At 40.8% G+C, this 22,398-nt stretch overlaps 2 protein-coding genes across 4 annotated transcripts; one reads left to right on the top strand and one right to left on the bottom strand.

The window, feature by feature from the left end:
* Positions 1–10,905: 10,905 nt before the first annotated feature.
* Positions 10,906–14,216, bottom strand: zic1 (zic family member 1 (odd-paired homolog, Drosophila)). Of its 2 annotated transcripts, none has more exons than XM_041814696.1 (3): positions 12,872–14,216; positions 12,304–12,467; positions 10,906–11,937 (listed from the first exon to the last, which is right to left on the bottom strand). In XM_041814696.1, the coding sequence occupies exons 1-3, from the start codon at positions 13,830–13,832 to the stop codon at positions 11,737–11,739; spliced, it is 1,326 nt and encodes a 441-aa protein (XP_041670630.1). In that variant the 5' UTR covers positions 13,833–14,216; the 3' UTR covers positions 10,906–11,736. The 2 variants fall into 2 exon arrangements, with proteins under 2 accessions (XP_041670630.1, XP_041670631.1); XM_041814697.1 differs by having other exon boundaries at positions 10,906–11,934.
* A 2,740-nt stretch (positions 14,217–16,956) lies between these two features.
* zic4 (zic family member 4) lies at positions 16,957–22,172 on the top strand. 2 transcript variants are annotated; one of them, XM_041814695.1, is made up of 3 exons: positions 16,957–18,252; positions 18,361–18,987; positions 21,007–22,172. In XM_041814695.1, the coding sequence occupies exons 1-3, from the start codon at positions 17,826–17,828 to the stop codon at positions 21,450–21,452; spliced, it is 1,500 nt and encodes a 499-aa protein (XP_041670629.1). In that variant the 5' UTR covers positions 16,957–17,825; the 3' UTR covers positions 21,453–22,172. The 2 variants fall into 2 exon arrangements, with proteins under 2 accessions (XP_041670629.1, XP_041670628.1); XM_041814694.1 differs by having other exon boundaries at positions 16,957–18,987.
* Positions 22,173–22,398: the final 226 nt, after the last annotated feature.

Below are 22,398 nucleotides of genomic sequence, written 5' to 3'. Positions count from 1 at the left end.
ATACTTTTTACTTTCACTTGAGTAGATTTATAGACCAGCACTTTTACCTTGGTAAATTGTAACCATAGTAACTGTACTTTTACTTGAGTACAATAGCTGTGTACTTCTTCCACGTGTTGATATTTGTCCTTTTTTATGTTTATGCAACGTATAAACCTTTACAGTAAGAGGAACAGCTTAGGTGTAGCTCTGGAGACACTTGATCATCTCTACAATAAAACATGAACATGGTGTGCACATCAGTTTTGTTAACAGCTGAATTAATTTTGGAAATAATAGTATATTGATAAAAATCAAATATCTGACACCCCTATTGTTGACGGAAAATATTAATGGAGAGAACCTGTAACATATTCTGTAAATCTTGTAATTTTCACCAATTTATCTGCTCATCTTCTCATTCATTTTACTTTTAGCACCACAAAGGACGGCTTTGTAGTTTATTTGTCCCATTTATTTGATATCTAGTATTATCAGCACAGTACTCTGATATCACATGGTTTTAGGACATCAAAGGAGAAAATAAAGGCACAAAAGTCTGGCTTTGGTGTGAGTTTTTTCCAATTTAGTAAAATTTTTATTAAAACCCTGAACCCTACATAATTAATACTACACATAAATGATGAAAAATCATCTTTAAGGACTGAGTTAATCAAACAAATGTACTTTGTTGCACAGAGGGGATACTGACTTAGTAGTTATGTTTTTTTTTTATTATCAGCACTATTTAACCAACATCACACAGTGTTAGGACTTAAAAATGAGTGAAGATCCTGGATTTGGTTCAGTGTACGTAGATTTTTTAATTTGTACTATGAAAACCTTTAACTTCACATCACTGATATTAAACATAAGTGAAGAAAACCTTTAAAATATTGTTTGAAATGTATAATTTTGTCTGAGTAGTTATGTTTGACTATTGCACAAAGACAAGGCTTTGTTTTCTATTTTCTCTTTATTTGATATGCTGTATAACTATCAGGGTGATAGCTCTTACAAAAGGAGACTAGAAGGCTGGGTTTATTTTAGTAAAATTGGACCCATGACCAAATTTGATATAATTGGAAAAATATGGAGTCCTGATTAAGTCTTTAATGTGACCCACATTCTGACTAGAAAACCTAAAGACTTTAAAATGTCAACCAAATCAGGTGTTTTTGTCTATTTTTTGCATTCATCTTTCCATGTTTACTTTTCAAATTAACCAGATCCAACCACAAACAAAGCCAATCTTCCCACAGTTCAAGATTTTGAAGCCTGAACCCCTTCATAAGGAGAGAAAAAAAAACAAACAACTGCTGCACTGATTGAAAAATATATACATATTTAAATTGTTTGTCGAAATAACTGCTTTCAAACAATAATTCCACTCGCCATTAGGTATCAACATGCCACCATTTATCTGCCTGATGAAGTGTGGGGCGGGGGGTTGGCGTTTTTTCTATAAAGCGATGACAGATGGACAGTGTCGTAAGTTTGGAAACAACCTTCAGCGAGAAGTTCAGCTGGATGCTCTTTTTAAAGGACTTATCAACACTCGTCCATTAGACACAAACCACTGCTGCGCTCGGCTTTGTACCAAATATCTGAGCGGGGATGCAGTGCAGGGGGCTGTCATATGGTTAAAAAAAAGTGGCTGCAGACGAGTCATGAGACAAATGTGACACTAGTCCTGCTATTTGCTTTGGTGTGTGTAAACACAGTGGATCAAAACGTGGTTATTTATTAATATATGATGCTTAATATTGAATTCAAGGCAAATCGTGTACTGTTTTGCTTTTAAAGATCCATCAGTTTGAAGCCATGCAGAGTTTAAACATTCAGTTTTACACTGCTAAAGTTCAGAGTAAGCCTCAAACAACACACACAGAATTAAAGTTGAAATATCTGTTCCCATCGTGCAGCTTTTCTCTGTGCTCCAAAAGCAGAAACTTTCGTCTACATTGCAGTCCTCATTTTCCCCAATAGTGCCAAGTTTAGACGTTATTTGTCGGTAAAAGCTTCGACTTGATCTTCTGCAGACGCTTGACCTTTTGTGAGTGCTTTTAGTTGCCCTTTCAGTGGAGTACAGCGTTTTTTCCTCCCAGCTTAGCAGAGAAGAACTTTTATATAGAATGCTCAGCTCTACATGTTGCCATGTTATTGCAGAAAAGTGGATTTAGACCAAGATCTAGGGAGAGTTTGACCCCTTTTTTGTAGTTTAGAAAAAAAATCTTTATTGATGCAGATTTATTCAATGACATTCCACTTTGACATTGACGTGTTTTCATGCACAGACATTAAAGATCATGTTACAACCTGCTCTGTGACCTTACCTCAGCCAGGACGTAACCTCCTGACACGGCAGGCTTTGAAATCAGCTCTGGTCATTTGTTGTTGTCATTAAATCTAAAATCCTCACACTGACTGTCATGAAGTTGTAATTCTCTATTGAAATCCTGGCCTTTCAAGGAGGAATATTTTGATCTGTTTCCTGGCATTGTGGGGCTTTTGGCACCAGTTGTGGTTGAATTTGCAACGCAGGTGGAAAACACTAATTAGTGATTAATTGAAAGAGGTGGTGAAATAATAAACAACAAACACCTGGAGTAGAAGAAGTCTGTCCAATCATGATCAATCAAACTAGGAGTAAGATTTGAGCAACTGGAATAAGCAGCCTTGTAATGATGGAAATAGATGAGGCTTTATTTGAAATAACTATTAGGGAATATAGTGAGTAATCATAAATGTTACCATCATACTGAGATGAATGCCATGAAACAGGAAGTTACACTTTTTAAAAATATTTTACACCATCAATCATACATTTTTACAATTTCATCCACTGAGATTTTGCGAAATAGCCCTTTACTCAAACTTCTTATATACGTGTTATTTGCATGCAGTCTAGTGCGGTGGTTCTCAACTGGTGGGATGGGAACAAAGAGTGGGTCGCAGAGCCGTTTTCAGGGGGTCACAAATGTGTATCTGTGGAATAGAGATCGTAGCAAAAAGTAGAGGATGTACGGAAGCCCTAACTGGCCATGCCGCACATCTGTATAGTTTATGCAGAGATGCAGTGATTATTAGAATTAGGGCTCATGCCAGTGTTGTTTATCACTTCCTTTGGTGTAAGTCTCCTGCTATCCAACATTTTCTCTCATTTTTGACCATGCCAGCAGATCAAAGTTTGTCCAACAGGCAACTTTATACCCAGTAAAAAATCTTTTATATGATGATATGATGCAGTTTGGTGTACTAGATGCTAGTGCTGGGTAAATTTTGTCTTCCAACAATCACAAAAACAAGATGACAAGATCATGATTAAATGATTATTTGAGCATACGACGTGTTATTTTTTTTGTTCATGGGTTTTGTCGTGTAGTAAATGTATCTGGGTTTTTGTGTCAAGAGTACATCACCAATACTTAATAACATGGTTGATATATTTTTATTTAATCCTTGTAACCGTTTTATAGCCATTTATTTTATTGCTCATTTATTTCCACATACTGCTTGTTTTGTTCTGAAAGGTAAAGTTCAATAAAAGCATTTGCTATAGGTGGTGTGAAATCGGTGAGAAATCATGTTTGATAATTGTGATCTCCATATTAATTTAAATAATTGTCATAAGTTTTGCCATAATTGAGCTGCCAATACGTTGGCCACTAACTAGAGATGCCCCGATGTAAAGTCAGGATGATGTGATGTTTAAAATTACAATTAAGCCGATGATTATTCATGACTTCTTCTGGTGTAAGACTCCCACAATTCCTACATTTTCTATCATGTACGACCATAAAAACAGATCATAGTTTGTCAAAGAGGTCACATCCTCTTCCTATTAATAAAACCCTCCCCAGAATCAGCTGCATTAAATCAGCATTAAATTGATGAGAAACAGCAGATAAACATCTGCTACTGACATAATTTCATGTCCTCTATATTTGCTGATGGCTGATTTGTTAAAAGGGCTGATACTGATGTTAAACCAATGCATCTGTGCATCCCTACTACAAATGTTCACGCCATATTATTTTCCAATGGCCGATTTTTGTCAACAGGGTTAATATCATCTGATATTGATGTTAAACCAATACACTGGTGCACCTCTAGTTTCATTGTACTTCATTTGACTTAAAGAACAAGGAAATTTTGGTTGTTTACGCAACATCTTGACTTACTTTTTAGGGATGCACGATATTATCGGTGTGATAAAGGTATCGGCAGATATTGGCTCAAAAGGTCATTATTGGGGCGCAGGTGGCCTAGTGGTTTAAGGCGCGTCCCATGTTCGAATCCACCTTGTGGCCCTTTCCCGCATGTCTCTACCCATTCTCTTGTCCCTGTTTCCACTCTATCCACTGTCCTCCTCTATCAAATAAAGGCACAAAATGCCCCAAAATAAATCTTTTAAAAAAATGATTGGTATCAGAAGATATGAAAATTTCTGCCGATAAGTTGGTCCAAAAATCTGCCTATATCTGCAAAAATATTGATCTTAGGAACAAATAAGTTAATGGATTTTTGAGCAACACCAACAGACCTACTTCAGATGAAGTCCTTTTCTTTATTCATCATCATTCCTTACACTTGAAAGTGTGTTTAAGAACTGCAGTTTTAGGTTTAAACTATATTTAAATATGAATATAGATATCAGTATCGGCTGAAACTATTTTGTAAATATCAGCATCGGATATACCGATATTGTGCAACCTACAAGTTTTCAAATTTTCTTAAATGACCAAACTGTTTTTTTAAATTCTCAGCATCTCTAGAAGACAACCCAAATTTGCATGTTATCTTTGTAAATGGAGTGAAATAAAATGTATGCTTGCTTGTCCTTCCTGGGCTGCGGTAATGATGTTCTTTCTAAATATGTTAGCTGTACAATATCAAATATTTTGTTGCATTTCAAGTCCAAACTGCAACATTTTTTGTTATTAAAGAAATTAGAAAATATTTGGGGAATGCACAGTAAAATCTATTGATATGGGTGTTTTAAAAAGATATGTATTAATGATGGCAGACATGGCTAATCAGCTGTATGAATAAGTTTGAGTTTTAGGCTGGACCAACAGACCTACATCAGCTGAAGTCTTTTTGCCTAATGAAGGTCTAGTACTGAAATGTTGCAAATAAACCCTTTTTTTTTTTTTGTAAGGTGGACAGTATGCGGGAGTATTCTTTGAACTGTTTGCTGGATACCCTGCTCTCTGACGCACCTGTCCTAAGAAATAGATGTCCAAGCAATTCTTTTGCATATCAGATATCACCAAAAATCCACTCTTGTGCAAATTTTTGGATATTTGTATCGTGATTTCTCATTAAGGAGGTGGTGGAGGGTCCTGATGCCACCCAGCTGAGACCCACTGCTCTAGTGCATACTAACAGAACAGTTTCGGGATGCGTTACCTCACAGTTTCACCTCCCTGCTCTTCGTGCTTAAAGCTGCTGCTGCCTGAAACAGTTTCCCTATCCTGGCCGGGTATGTGTTTAATATTGTTAGAGAGGTGTTTTCACACACGTTCTCCCTTTAGCAGAAGCACAGAGGTCACAGCCGCCTCTCAAAATGATGTGACCTTGTTACATTATCCATTCTCACTCGCAGTACATCACTTAACCATGATATCGAGAGATATCAGAGCTGGAGATGTGAAATCAAACAGTGAGATACTTACAGGAGTAGCTGTTGCACACAGGTCCCACCATAGGAGATGGGGAAATATGAGAGGATGATTTCATGCATGGATAAAATCTATACCTTTTTTGGATTTTTGTCCCTAGTTTTCTTTGTAATGAGCCACACTTCTGTATACGTTTTTCATCCTACAGCAGTTCAACACTCACTGCACGGTCATACAAACACACATCATCGCACAAATAGACATATTCTGCTTCCAGATCTGTTTTGGCTCCAGTTGCATTTCCACCTGCATCCTGCTGTTGCAGCTGGTTAAAAAAAAAAAAAAAAAAAAAAAAAAAAGCTTCATGCCAGGCCCATCGTTATGATGATACCTTACACACAGCGTTTAGTTTGCCAAATTTCACTTTTAATCACTCTCTTTCTCTTATGATGTGTAATTAGAAATGAATGCACTGCAGAGAGGCGGAACATATCGGCTATGATTGAAGCGTTGCATTACTCGGCTTACTTCCTTCTCTTGTTTCTACTAGAAGTCAGAATGGACTGGAGGCCTGTGTTTCTAAAAATCAGCATGCTTCCTTTGAGCTGTAACTTTTTAATACAGGGGTTAAGGTTTTGGCTTCGAGACTAAGCCGCAGTTTTATTCCATTCAAGTTAGAAAAGCTTCTAAAGAGAGAAATGGAAAATATCTACAGATGGACACACTATAGCATTAATTCACGTAGCACACAGCCACACAGGATGACTATAATGATGGCTGGATGGACTAATGATGGATGTGCGTCCATTAAAAGAGCCAAGACATTTATATAGCAAAGGATGTTTGCAGATAAAAAATTGGACATTAACACTGTAGTGAATAAAGCAGCAGTTCTTGATGTGTTTTAATGCAATTTTCTTAAATAATTTACTCCCTGCAAACCAAAATGTGTCCATTTAGTTAAAAATGTCTGCACTGGCAAGCTAAGCAATCAGTATTTATTGCCTCCTGTTTGTGAAGGTATCAGGCTGCAGCCAAACAGGAAATAACAAAAAATTCCTCCAGTGAGAAAGTGGTTGTACAGAGGCTGATTGAGGCTTGATTTTAAATTATTCTAACAATGTCCTGGGCTTCAGGACTACTTTTTATGTTTTGGACTATGACGGCCCAGGTGATGCGCCGTAAACTTTAAATTCTAACCTGCACACATGCTAAAGAACTGAAGAAAAACATTATCTTAAACTCAGAGGAAAGCTAATGGTATTGTTTGATAAAGGAATTCACTCACTAAAACTGTAAAATACTTATTTTTTGAAGGATTAGTCACAACTTAAGATGCAGGCCTCAAAACATGTGAAGCTTGAGAAATCACTAAAGTCTGCTACCAATTTAAAAGTCCATCTGCCATACACAGAGAACAACAGCTAATGGGTTAATCGGGCCTTATTGTTGAATTGAAGAACCCAAAGCATGCAACAGGATGAAACACAAACATAAGTGGGAATCTGGCTTAATGTCTCTATAAACTACAATAACCTTGAAGTTCATCTGTTTTCGCCATGTTTTTTTTTTTCCTGGAGGCTGCCTCGAGATGCATTGTGACAACAACAGCACTTGCGATGTGGAACGGATCCGCAGAAATCTGTCAGCGATTATCTTTGGCCGGTCATCCTCGTTGTGGAATAGCGTGTCATTATCAGACTCATCAGATAAGCAGATGTCGACAAGCTGCTCGGTAAGCGAGAAGACCTCTCTATTGAACAGTACATTAACATGCCATATGCATCACTCATTTTAGCACGTTTTACACTCTAAATATGGTCTCATTTCATTACAGCTGATGAATTTATCAAAACATGTGCTGTTTGTGCCTTTTAGCTAACCAGCTGCACTTGAATGTAAACAAAAGGGTTGCAGCTCTTTAATGAAATTAGTGAGGCAAGATTTAAAACTGCCTGGTCTTACACAAACTAACAACAATATTAATGTTTATTTAAAACCAGCTAAAATGTGAGTACATTTGAAGTCACGAATAACAAAAAGTGTTAATATTTGATCACAAAATAATTATTTATGAGCACTGAAAGTGAAAAAAATGTGCCTTAAAGAGAGGGAAAAAAATGTGGATTGGCCCTTTAAATTAGCATGTTCTTGCCAGGGGACTCTCAATAGCGTTTCCGGTATTTCATGCCCTGTTCTCCCCTATTTCTAGCCACCTCTGACCTTGTCAGCGACCTTTTTTCACCAAAAGCGCAGCCTACTACCTTTACAACAGCTCAGTTTTATATCACAACGTCACAACTTCACGTTCAAACGCCTGAACAACCGTGTGGCTCCGGCTCGGTAAGCTGTGCTCGCTCCGCAGAGGTGTGCAGCAGCAGCAGTGTCACCCTGTCGCTAAAAGAGCTAATTGGAGTGGCCTCATTTAGCAACACGTCAAAGGCGACGCGACAACACCGTGTCAGCGCCTCCACAAATCTCCTGCACGCCTCCAAAGCTAATAGCGTGTCAGAGAGCACAACTGATGCAACGTGGGGTCACCGTGCGTCGATGTTTCACCATAACGAACCCCTCAACCGCACGAGCACGGAATGGGACACGCGGAGATGGATGGGCCAATCAGAGACGAGTTTAAATAAAAGAGCTGTGAACTGTTTGGGCACCAAACATCAGCCAATCACTATTGAGACCGTAAAAGAATTAAAATGGAAGTTTTTTGTTGCCTTTTTTTTTTTTTTTTTTTTTTTTTTTAGTCGATAGCTTGACGTGCTGTTTCTGACGGTGGATGAACTAATTTTTCAAAATAAAAGACAGGATGATTCATAAAATTTCATTTTTAAATGTATTTGATGTGTTGAAATTTTAAATACATGCTTTATATGTAGCATTGGAAGAAAATTACAAATCTGCAATTTAAAATAGGTTTATTCAAAATTTATTTTGTTGTTTATCTGGTGCTTATTTAAAAAAATGTCCAAAATAAAATTAAAACTCGGTCTATTTTCCAACTTTAAAAGAGCAAGATAAACACAAAAGATGAAGCACATTTTTCTGTTAAAGATAGAATTAATTCCTGTTGAATTTGAGACGTTCACTGTAGGCTGGATAACTTCATCATCCGACACTGAAATGTTTTATAGCTTCCTCCTTGCCAAAGAAACGAAAGTGGCCTTGACTTGAATTTGACCTTTTTGCATCAGGACTCTTGAGCTCAGCAGATGGAGTCTGTGGGATACCATGCCATTTTTTTTTCACAAGATATTTCATGACGTGCACCTCTTAAGTTTTAAAACTTAAAAATAGCCTTGATGTCACCCCTCTCTGTCTCTCTGTCTTGCACATTATATCCGGATACCTAATAGTTAAACCGAGTTGCAAATGTTTAACTTGTCGATTTAGTTTCTGGGTGCTGTGGCGGCAGCTGGGCATGCAGATCAGAGTGCTGGCAAGAGGCATGGGCACCTCATCCATCAAGGGAGGGTGGAAGTGGGGGGCACGGATTAGAGTTTTCTACTAATCTTGGAATGAAGTTACTCCGCGTGTCAGTGGCTGCAAATTGTGGAAAACTAGTCCCTGGATAAATTGCTGTAAAATGCAAGTTTAAAGCTTTATTTGTAGGAGGAAATGCCTGTAAGCTATTAAAAGAGTGGCCAAAAGGCCTTTTTAAAAATTAATTTCGACTTTTATAAGTGTATTTTTTCAGGTACAAAACACTATAAAGAAAAAAGGCAAAATCTGTTCTGTGTGATATTTGATGCGCAGCTAAGCTTGCACACTGTCTACCTTGGTAACACAAACGTCAGGCTTGCTTTACTGGCCACAAGTGCTGCTGGTGATAAATATTCATGATGCTGGCGCCTGCGCTTTTCCCATATCTGAGTGTTTGTCATTTCCAGACTGGGGCGTAAATACATTGAAAGTGGATGTTGTCTTTTTTCTTCTCCTATTTGATCTGGAGTCATCGTCATCTCCACATAGGAGACGCGCTGCAGCCTGTCTTCGACTCCTCTCTTTACGAGCATTTTATTTTCATGTTTAGGTTCAGTGTAAAGTAAGACGACGGAAGCCTGGAATGGAAATTAGACAGCGTTAGGCGAAGTGCATGCTTTGCATTCAGGAGGAGATAGCGACGGCATGTGGAGGTTTAGTTTTAGCAAGACACATGTAAGGGGAATAAAAAATACTTAACTATATTCACTGATTTTTTATAACATTATTAGCCTGGAGTCGAGTGCAAAAATGTTCCATTTTAAGTGTCTCTCAAGTTCAAATGTTGTACTGAGTAGTTTTTGGAGCACTTATTTGTCAATCTAGCAGCAGATTTATATTCAAATATGGCGCGTGTTTGTGCAGTATCCCGCCAGCCTAGAAAACCACATGAGAATGTTTTAACACAGCCACTTTAGACTATTTATATTTGCAGTTACATGTGAACATTTTTCTATAAAGCTGCAAAGTGACTTTCTCTCGAACAGCGGCGTGTAGAGTTGCGTGTTTTTCCTCTCTCTCCACAGCAGATAGAGTTAAATAGAGTCGAAAAAGTCATTTTATTACCATCCTTCATTTATCTCCACATTTAATAGTCCGTGAAAAGAAAATATGAATACATTTCAATACATTTTCGACAAATCATCTAAGAATGGCGGGCAGTCGTGGATGTTTTCGTCTCTTTTTTATTTGGCTGATGGCGCACACGCACGCGGACGCACACATGGGCGACATGTCTGCGTTTTACGCACAAATTTTCGTGCAGCATTTTGTGCCAAAGCCGCAGACTGCCACATCTTGCACACTGGCAGTGTTAACCGTGATCAGAGGCAGGCTGCTGCTGCTGCTGCTGCTGATGTGATCTCTGCCTAATGGGCCGGTCAAGCAAGCAGAGCAGGCTGCAGCCAGGAAACAATGAGGGGGCCACACTGACTCCACAGCTCTGCTTTCTGAGGCTCTATGAGATCCGACAAACGGGCGCAAGAAGGGAAAAATAAATTAGATTTAGAAATTAGATTGCCGGACAAATTAAGTAACAAACTATTCTGGGTTGTTGTTGTTTTTTTTTTTTTACAACGAGGAACAACCTCCGTGATTAATCGATTTAATTTGCACATTACTGGAGGGCAAAGTGTTGGATGTTAATTTTGGATAAACAGAAGATGCAGAGTGAGGGGGAGTGGGTTACACTCTTATTGACTGTCAGGGAAGTTGTCACCGTAGAGTAAAAAAAATCATGCTTTGAAAACAAATCCGCAGCACAATGAAAACACCAATAATCCCCAAACGCAATGCATTCTGGTATTTTTTAATCCTTTAATATAGTACGAAATGTATCCAAACATTTGTTGTAAACTAAATTTTACATACGAGCGCATTTCTCCATAAATACCGATCATTTCTAACATGTTTCCTTTACATGCGGATAAATATGGAAAATTGAGCTACTTTACATGTAATAATAATACTTCCTTTCAGACAAAGCAATTGACAGATTTTTTTTTTATATTTATCACGTACATAAACAGGTTGACACGGAAATTTTCAGGCTTCCACTACACGATTTTTATTGACATGACATTAAATAACAACAATGATACTGTGCTACTCAAACTGGACCTTGGACGAAAATGTTGCACTGAATAGGCTACAAAAGCACATTAATACTAAGAGTCGGTTAGGTCGACGTGTAGACTGTAGTAATACTCAATAATTCACATTTGGTTCACAACTATAACATTCTTCTCAAAGAATCGCGATACTCTTAAAACCATCTCGTTTTTCCATATATCTAGGGACCACATTTTCACAAATTTCCCTTAAACTGTGATATTTACAAAATAAAATATTACATTTCTCCCCAATGTAGGTGAAATCCTTATGTACAAAAATTCATGGCCCGCAGATTGCATGCTGTGTTTGAGATTGAGCAGTCTCTCGTAAAAATAAAGAGGGAAAAAAAGTTAAACTTCCCGTCCTTGCTTCCTTCTTTTTTTTCTTTGTCCATGCATTCTCTCTCTTTCACAATAAAATGATCGATTGGGCCTCCCCGGCTTCTCTCAGTCCAAAAGTCTTTCTGCTCCCAGCAGTTTGTGTCTTTTTTTAAAATCTGCAACAGTCTTTTTTTTTCTCTCAGAAATATTTACACGTACCATTCATTGAAATTTGACGTCAGCGTGCTGTGGCTGCTCGTGTGGTGCACTGCTGAGGCTGCTGGTGATATGGAGCTGCTGCTCTGGTTCTCTGTGGACGGGGACACGATGGTAGGGGGTGTGGACGACTCGTAGCCTGAGCTGGCCGCTGGAGACGGCTGCGAGCCCGGGTTGGTGGACTCGTGGACCTTCAATAATGGAAAAAAAAAGAGAAATAAAAAATCCAGCGTATGCTGTTTGTTTTTTTGCGCAGATTCACGACATAAGAAAATCATCCAGAACAATTAGAAGATGTGATTTGACTGATGTGAACATCCCAAACAAAGCAGAGCCAAAACATTAGTACTCTCATTAAGATCTTAATCTCATTTCTCGGTTGAAGGAAAAGAAAGAAAGGAAGTGTCAAGGCACATTAACTTATGATTCTGAATTTCTAGGAAAAAAGCATGCACTCTCTTCTTAAAATTCAGCACATTTCCACATCATTTTCATCATGCAAAGCAGCTGCAACATTTTTTTTTAAAAAACAATAAAATGCTGCAAAAATATATTTTTACCTTCATGTGTTTTCTCAGGGAGCTGGGGTGTGTGTAGGACTTGTCGCACATTTTGCACAGATATGGCTTGTCCGACGTGTGCACGTGCATGTGTTTCTTGCGGTCGCTGCTGTTTGCAAATCGCCTGTCGCAGCCGTCAAACTCACATTTAAAAGGCTTCTCACCTAAATAAAAAATAAAAATACATCAGGTGAAATTCATTTTTGGGAAAACGTCATTGCAATAATTATTTTTATTTTTAATGTTAAAAATTTGTGAGATTATTATTTTTTTCTTTTTTTTGTTTTAAATGATAACTCGCTTAAAGCAAATTAATTAAGGCTAACTGAATTGCACTCATAAATTAAGGCATTTATTTACATTAAAATGTCAACCATAAATTTCGAAAAAAAAGCATAAAATAACAAGTCTTAGAAACACACACATGGTGAAATATTTTCTGTTGACAACTGGCCTGAATGCCAGAGAAGAAACTCCAGCTGCCTTATAAATAATAGCCTGGATCACATGCATATTTTGGATGATCGGGATCTGGTTGTAAATTTTCGCACTCTTAAGCTGCTCTTACCGGTGTGAGTCCTTTTGTGAATTTTTAGATTTTCCGATCGTGCAAACACTTTGCCACAGCCGGGGAACGGACACGGAAAAGGCTTCTCTCCAGTGTGTACTCTGATATGATTCACAAGTTTGTATTTGGCTTTGAACGGCTTTCCCTCTCGGGCGCAGTCCTCCCAAAAGCAGATGTGGTTGGTCTGCTCGGGTCCCCCCACATGCTCCACCGTCAGATGGGTGACGAGCTCGTGCATCGTGCTGAAAGTTTTGTTGCACGACTTTTTGGGGTTCGTCAGCTGCTCAGGCTCGATCCACTTGCAGATGAGCTCTTGCTTAATGGGTTGCCTCATGTATCGGAAGAAGGCCCCTGCTCCGTGGTGCGCGGCCATATTCATGTTCATGGGGCCATAGCCGTGCAGCTGGGTGGACGCGTAGTGGTCGGAGCGCGGGCTCGTAACGTGGCCGTACTGGTCTGCTCGTCCGTACATGTCCCCCGAGAAGCCCAGCCGCATCTGGCTGTTGACCACGTTGGAAGACGCATGGCTCGCGGCTTGCTCGTGCAGCCCAGGAAAGAGCAGGTGCCCCGCTGCATCTGAGTGTCCATGTGGCCCTGCGAAACTTCCGGAGGCGAACAAACTGTGCTGCGCCCCAGCCGCGTCCCCGAAACCCCGATTTCTGAAGAGAAAGTCCCTGGTGGAGTTGAACGCCGCCGTGGAGTAAGAGCCAACGTGGGTCGGGTGGTGGTGGTGTCCCAGGGCGGCTGCTGCGTAGCCGGGTGCCTGGGAGGAGAACGCCGTCTGTCCGGAGCCGATGTCGTGGGAGCTGTGGTTGATTTTGAAGGCGCCCATCCCATCCGCGAATGGATTTATCCCCAGCGCCACTTCCCTCTCTGTGACTTCGCCTGTTGAGTGATGCCGTGAGGAGCCGAAAGTAGTGACTCCTATGGTGGGATACTGCGGTCCTGCGTCCAAGAGCATCTTCAGTCTAGACTCGCCGAGACGACTGAGAGCAGAAATCAAAAACTCACGCGCAGATATTCTTCCTCCCCCTCTCTCTCTCTATCTCTTGGACCCACACTCGACTGAGCAAACTCTCCAATCCACCGATTTTCTGTTTACTTTCTAAGACGCGAGGAATTCCCCTATACTGCTCATCCGATGCGCGCGCGGAATCATGTATACATGCAATATTGTCTTTTGCGGTTTATCTTCCTGTGGCGCAACTTTCACCTCCTCAGTCAGGCGGTGAGCTCTAGACTGATAGTCGCAATCATTCCTGCAGATAAATGAATTGAAAAGACAACACAGTCCAGCCCTGATGAATGGGAGAGGAGGGGGGCGATCACGTGGCGCGAGGGGCTGCGCGCTCATTGGTCGGAGGCCCTTTTCCCCCCAATAACATCCACTCACCAAATAACAATCCACGGAGCAGGGCCCACGCTTCTATTGGCCTCTGTGCATCATCAATCCCAGATATTGTGAGATTGCTGACTGTGGATTTGGTTAAAAGGCTGAATAACAGCACAACAAAACAAAACAGGAAAAAAGTTGAGGAAGAGGAACAAGAAGCGGCCTTGTACAGAGTCACAGCACGTTCTGCAGCCACATTCTGCATTAATGGGAAGCAAATGTGTCACATTGTCTTTGTTAACTTGAGTGCATTTCATTTCTAAGAAAACCTTTTGGTTTTTATTGCTTACTCTTCTTTTTTGTGCAACCTAGAGCTCAGACATGTTTAACATTGCATTAAAACTTAAAAAAAGAAGGCCAGCATTCTCTTTATGGAGCAGAAACCACAAGCATAAATTAGGAATCCGATCTAATTTATTGCAACAATGATTTACAAAGAGGGTTGTAAATAAGCATTAAAGCATTTAAAGGTGCGCCTTCATAGGCACGCAAAGATACTTTTACGTCTTTCTTTAGAGCCTCATCATAGAAAACCCTGATGTTTGATATAAAAGATACACACTGTCATCACTCTCGTTAAAGCTCCCTTTTTATTAACTTGTAAAAAACCCACATAACATTTTTGTTTTGTCCTACAGCCCTGCGTTTCTCCCTTGAACACAAAGCTTCAGCTCACACCAGTTCAACATCTGTGCTTTAGATTTCCACATCATCATTCCCACCAGTAGCAACTCAATCTCACAATCTTTAATATCACGGACACTTCTTTTTTTTTTAAATCTATCAATCATGTTTTTCACCTGCTTGTGCATCTTACTCATTCTGTTATTTATTTATTTTATCTGCAGGTCAGTGATGCATGACCTGTGTGCAAAACGTTGTGGGTTGTCGAAGTTATCAAGTGGGATTTGCGGCGCTCTCTGCAGGAACCTCCGGCTGCTAGAGTTCAAAGCCACATGCACAGGCGTGCCATGCAAACCATTAAAATATCTTCTTGGCTACCAGGCTAGTTTTCTTGCAAAGAGCGAGTCAGTCTTAGGAGGCCAGGCAAAGAGGGGAGGTTTGGTGTTCTCAACTTTACAGCTACAAACTTGGAGCTTTTAGGTAGCTCGCCATTTTGATTTGCAGAATTTTGAGGAATATTTCAACAGGTGGAAAACGGTAAGAATGGGAAAAATAAGTCAAGGAGCTGATGTAATCAGACTTTCAACAAGTAAAGTAGGACTTTCCGAGCCTAGGAAGGAGTTTTTGGAATTATACACAACTGGGTACGTTTAAAGTTAACGTGCGTAAAATGGCTTACATTTAATCTCCGTGCGTAAAAGTATAAATGCGCCCTTATTAAAACGCCTCTAACATTTTGATGATCTAACATTCTGGAATCTTACAGTAGAATCCAAAATGGTTCCAGGAAATATTTTGGATTTAGTGGAAGCCACTATAGCCAAAGCAGCTTTTACGAAGCATCTCTTCAGTATTCAGCTTTTTGTTTTTTACTATTCCTCTGTTGTACTTGTTTCTGAGGGAGTGCATGCACAACTTGGACCAGAAATAGCTCTTCAAAGTTTTGCACTACGCTGGTTGCTGTGATGTCTCTGAAGGCTACAGCTGTGAGCCTCGTGAACCCCATGCGCAAAAGCCATTTAATAAACATCTTTTGGATCTGTCATGTCTCAAAATATTGACTCAATTTCTAACGTGGCTGGATGTGATGCTGTCAGCAGTGGATTCGGACAAGTCAATTCACAGGAACAAACCCGTTGGGATGTAGTGTTTGTATTTTTTCCTCAGAGCAAATATATGAACCAAATGAGAGAGTTGCCTTTTATTACGAAAAATTGAGTAAGTTACTTTAATCTATGTCCAAAACCAACATATACTTCGATGTATTTTCTCGCAAACGAAAGTAAAATGTGAGGAGGTAACGACGTTAATGAGCTCGTGTGTATATTATATAACTTCTGCAGTGATCAAAAGTAATTTGAGGAGAATTAAAGACGTAAACATAAATCTAAATTCTCTTTTAACTTCAAAGCACTCAAGGCTTCATGTGACCTTCTTTGAGGTCACCTCACGCACTATTTTATTTTTAACCACAAAATTACTCCAAATACACACCTCACACATACCTACAACACAGAGCGTAACGCAGATTCTGGTGTACAGTAAAAGACAGAATTGAAGCAATTAAAAATTCAAAAGGGTCAGGGTAATTACAGTTAATTATGACACTGTAACTAGAATTTACCTGCTTTTGTTTTCAGGAAACTTAGTCTTAGATGTCGCCTTTTCCGAGGAAAAACGCGCCGAGAGACAGTAAAAAAGTACAGTAACACCCAAAACATTACGCAGCATTTTTTGAAAGTGTACGCTAAATTTTCAAAAAAGTTTTGATAGTTCAAAAGTAACAGTCACGTGAAGAAAAATGTTCAAACAACGATTGCACAGTTAAAGACAAACAGTATACCCTGCATAAGTATGATCCATAACTCGTATCTTTCTTAACAAAAGCAGAAAATACTCACTCTGTTTTACACTCGGTTGGATAGTGTTAGAGTAACTGATACTTACAGCACACACGTTTTATTTTGAACTTAACTCTGCAACGGCACCACCTCCTGTGACCCTCATCTGCTGCCGTCCTTGGTCTAAAGCAAAATTACCCCGGATCATAACAACAGGTCCTGTCCATTACATTTTTTCCTCCTCGGGACAATGGCCGCAGCTCACCCTCCTCACACTTCTACTCTCACGGATCCCACCGAGCGGAGCAGCGAGTCATCGCTGTCGAACACGCGGAAGAGCAGACGACTCGATGAGTTAATATGGCTGTTTTATAAAAGCGCATTTTAATGCTGTGTACTCCGGACTATTTCAAACTCCCACGTGGAGCTTCCCTTTGCTTTGGCTGAGGAGGATTTCTCCGCTGACGCCGATCGTTTACGTGCGTAAAGTTGTGCGTAAAGTTATTCTTCACGCTTTGCGGGGCAAAATGAAGATATCACTGCATTATTTATGATCCTTACAACTTTTATACGGACAATATGCATGCTCTAGCGAGGCAGGCTGTGTTGTAATTGCATAATCAACGTGGGGAAATTGCTGTTTCATAGCTGTGCCGCTTTTGTTCGCTGCGACAAAAGAAAGGCGATTGTATATCTGGATCAACTTTTTGAGACTTTTATTGTACAATAATCTTTGCATAACTATTTTTCTCAAGCGTTGCCTGAGGCACTGCGCAGGCGCGCTGGCCGCTCGCTGTCACTAAGACATTTTTCTTCACGTTGGAAACTGTCACTGGTGACGTCAATCACCGAGCTCTGACCAATTAGAGCGCAGGGTGATTGTTTAGCTCCACGGGCTGCAGCGCCTACCATGAATCTCTATTCAGTATCAAAGCGTCCTGCTGCTGCCTCTCAACCGAATGGGATTCCATGTAGTCTGCAGATAGACTTAACTTTATAAAGTCTTTTTTTCTTTATTTTTCATTGCGATTAAAATATATTTGTCATCATCATTATTATTTTGCCTGCTGTCAAGTTATTCTAAAATTAGGAAGTAATGAGCGTGGATGCACTGGGAAGCCCCGTGATGGACCCTACGTTTTCCAAACGGAACACGGCGCTGAGATTAGTTGACTTGGCAGGGGCTCACCACCATCACCATCATCACCACCATACCCCTCAGAGCGTGACAGGCTTCCCGGGGTTCAGCAGCCATCCACACTCAATGGCTCACTCGCACCCTGGGGAGATTACTGCGGAACCCCGCCTGGGGCCGAGTCCATTCGGGCCAGAACACATGGGGCACTCCGCGGCCCTCAAAATCAGCCCAGCCCATCATTATCCCCACCACCATCACCACCACCACAATCATCATATGGCAGGCCACAGTGAAGTGGTCTCCAGTCAAACGGGAGCTTTTGGCCCGGTTCAGGCGACATCCGTGCCCTATTCTATGTCTCACACGGCCCAGGCTCTATCCGCAGGTAGGGATTTCCTCATCCGGAGAGATCTGACAGCTCAAGCCATGCCAGTTCTGACTGACCAGACTGCTGGTTCAGCCTCTCACCACGGAATGTTTGTCTCAACAACAGGTAGCTATCCCGGACACTATGGTCACCACCCTGACGCTGGGAACCATACCCTCTTCTCCGGACTCCATCACGACCAGCCTTCTAGCGGATCACCGGGTGGCCAAGCGCTGAATGGACAAATAAGGTTAGGACTACCTGGAGAAATGTACGTTCGGTCTGAGCACTTGAGTCAAGTGGCAAGCTCCAGGGCTGATCCCTTCTCCGCCTCGCCGTTGCACGGCTACGGTGGACTGAATCTGAACATGAATCTGAGCGCTCACCACCACCACCACCACGGAGCCGGCGCGTTTTTCCGCTACATGAGGCAGCCGATAAAGCAAGAGCTCATCTGCAAGTGGCTGGAGCCGGAGCACTCGCCGAAGAAACTTTGCTCCAAAACTTACAGCACCATGCACGAGCTGGTTACGCATGTGACGGTGGAGCACGTCGGAGGACCCGAGCAGGCGAACCATATCTGTTTTTGGGAAGAGTGTCCTAGGGAAGGCAAACCATTTAAAGCCAAGTACAAACTTGTAAATCACATCCGAGTGCACACCGGGGAGAAACCGTTTCCATGCCCGTTCCCAGGCTGTGGGAAAGTGTTTGCAAGATCCGAGAACCTAAAGATCCACAAAAGGACGCACACAGGTCAGTGGATACATTTTAATACCTGGAAACGCTGCTTTAATGTGAACAGTAAAAATCTTAAACTGCAAATTTAAATCCACTCACAGATTTTGCATGCAATTAAACTAAAGTTAAGCGATGTTTTGCAGAATTCATATCTTATTTTTAAGATTTAATTAATTTTCTGTAGTTTTACGCATTGAAAACCCCCTCTAATAGCCAGTTAATCAATCTGTGCTGCGCGCAACAGCTAGTGCATGCCACCTGTTTGTTATGAGTTGCACCAGCATACTTGCAGGATTTTTTTAACTAAAGGTCGAGCTTGCTTGGGGATTAAGGTACAGCTCACTCAAGCGTTTGACGGTTCAACCTCTTGTTTGCACCACAAGCACAAAGAGAGAGGCCCACGTTAGGATTTTTTTGCATGCACCTTTTTTTTTTGCAAGGTTGGGAAGGTGCATGACGATTTTGCTTCCATTTTCTCATCTCCCCTTCACTTCCTGCTGCTTTTTTTGCAGTTTCATTTTTTCTTCCCTTTAGCCTGCTTATAATGAGAGCCAGCTTGGTTTATTATATTTTTACTTGAAGCTGCAGAAAATGCAGTTTTTCAAACCTCATATTAGCAGTGTTTCATCAAACTAATATGACATGCATGTGTGGTGAAAATTCGGCATCATTTGGGATACCCAACCTCAAAGCAACAGGTTTACAAGTGCACACGGGCTAAAATAATTCACCAACAGGTTGCCAGAGCTGTCTGCCTCTATAGAATGACTGACGTGTGCACAATGCAGCTCTGATTTAACTTTAAAAACATATAATGGCACAATATGGCTGCTCGCCTCTGTGACCCAGTGACGTGGAGCTTTAGTTGAGGAGGGAGGAAAAAAGGGGGCCTCAAAATGTCGAGTCACACTTGTAAATGAACACAATGATTACATTCCTCTTTTTTTCTACGGTGGCTGCATGGCACACTCCCCCCTTCTGCTCTCATTTCTGCGCCCTATGTATTATTCATATCATTTGCTCACATTACCTAAGTACAAATCTGTTAAATTATTTCTGTGTGTTGGCTCCCAAGGGGCCTGGTCTTTTGGTATCATGTTTAAAACCTATCCGAAAGTGTGCTTACGACTGGGGCTGCCCTCTGGGGTCTGTTCCTCGACGCTTTCTTGTACTACACTAATATCCTTGATTGGCTCTCTCAACCCAACAGCTGAAGGTCAAATTGATATTCAAAACCCGCAAGTGTAATTAGACAGAGGCAATTACATATTCTCAAAAGCTTTAATCGGAGGAGAAAAATCAGCACTGGATGATTTCCGCATAATTTATTCAGATTGTCTTTTTTTTTTCCTTTTTGCCTTGTCATAATCAGGTAAAAACGTGTTATTGGGACGCAGAATTAGAAGCATTTGCAGGCACACATTATGCGTAAAAGCGCACAGTATAGGCGCAGCCTGGCTACTTTCCACTCATCATTATTTAAAGTTAAGGCCTGCTATGTGTGTGCGTCTTAGCTTGTCTGTTTTGACGTATGCCTTGATGCATGCAAACGCCAGGTATAGACCCAGGACAGTGGGAGTTCAGCCCTCCTGTTTACACCAGGCTGAGGCGCGTGGCAGGTCTGTCCAAACACGCAAAGTTTAGAAAGTGCAAGCAGAGGGGGGGAGTGTGTTTACTGTGCCAACAGAGAATATAACTGTTGAAATAGTAATGAAAAATAATAATAAAAGAATATGCTTTCATTGTGCCAGCTTATGTTTACTTAACTTTTAGTTTATTTACATATGGTCAAACATTGATGGATACTTGTTGATTTTTTCAGTTTTTGATACTCTGAATCTTTCACCTTTTCAAACATGCTCATATTAAAAATAGTAATAATGATATTAAACTGCTAGAAATTAGAAATGACTTCTTTACAGGCCTACAAAGATTTGATCATAAAATAAAATGCTCTGTTTGACGTTATACGTCTGTTTTTACGCCTTAAATATATTGATTTGTGTTTCATTGTGTCCCCCTCGCTGCTAACAGGTGAGAAGCCCTTCAAATGTGAGTTTGACGGCTGCGACAGACGCTTCGCCAACAGCAGCGATAGGAAAAAGCACTCCCACGTCCACACCAGCGATAAGCCCTACAACTGCAAAGTGCGAGGCTGCGATAAGTCCTACACGCACCCCAGCTCCCTGAGGAAACACATGAAGGTGCACTGCAAGTCCCCCCCTCCCAGCTCGGGCTACGAGTCCTCCACCCCGTCCCTCGTGTCCCCCTCCTCAGACTTGGGCCGGGAGCCAGGGGCCTCCTCGGTGCTCTCGGAGCCCGTGGGAGCCGCCTCCTCGCAGCCCGCCAATTTAAGCGAGTGGTACGTGTGCCACAGCTCAGGTGCCAGCGGAGCCCAGACACCGCCCAGTGGGCCTTCCACGCCCGACCCAGCAGACGAGCCACCGTACAGAAACCCAGGACCGAGGGACGCGTTTTAACCTGCTCACTCAGAGCAGACTCAGACAGAACACATTTCCAAAAGCTCAACTATTAAAAATAGTTTGGCTTTGGTGCCTGAATATGCCTGGATAGGCCCCCCTTTTTGGATGAGCCAGACACCCAGAGCCAAGAGACGCATTTTAAACCACATTGAAGGGAAATGTAAACCTTAAAGACGTGCTAATTTCCAGGCACAATAAAAAGAATATATTTTGAAACCTCAGCGATTAAGATGCTTGGCTCAGTGCCTATTACGGCCCACTGGTCTACTTGTGGGGAGAGTCGTGTAAATCCGTCACAGACTATATGCTACTTTATTGTAGGCTAGGCATGTTGGTGTCAAATTATTTTGTAAATGACGAGTTTTGAATTCGATATGTTTTTATTTATTTTTCAAATCTGATCTCGGAGGATTTTTTTGTATTATCGAACCAAAGTGCATGTTTCGATTTGGGCAAAACAGATGTACATTTGTAAATTTTGTAACTTTGGATGTGTTGATGTTTTGTAAGGATCTGTCTCAGAGCGGTTTCTTACTGCAGTTCTTCATGTTTACAGACTTTTTTTTAATTTCCCATTTGTGCAAAGGCTCGAAAATTCAACTGTTTCATAAGCAGTATTTGATATACGACCGTGAAATTCTACATGTTTAACAAAGTGGGCATTTTGTGATTTTTGTATTATTGTCGTCAATATATATATTTTTTTCTTTTGAAATATCTTAAAACGAGCGGCACTTAAAATGCGTACCGAACTGCCTTGTAATTTGTGAGTATTTTGAATAAATCTTGTATGACTTAAGTGGAAACTGCTGAGCCAATCAGATTTTTTAAAATTCAAATGGGGTTATTTTCAACACTTTAAAGTGAAATGTGTTTTAAAGTGTTTCTTTTTTTAACTAATTAATTTGTCGATAAAAGTACAAAGAGCGGTTAAATCAAAGTT

This window comes from Cheilinus undulatus, linkage group 19, assembly GCF_018320785.1.
Source record: "Cheilinus undulatus linkage group 19, ASM1832078v1, whole genome shotgun sequence".
Taxonomy (NCBI): domain Eukaryota; kingdom Metazoa; phylum Chordata; class Actinopteri; order Labriformes; family Labridae; genus Cheilinus; species Cheilinus undulatus.
This window is presented reverse-complemented; position numbering and strand designations above follow the sequence as displayed.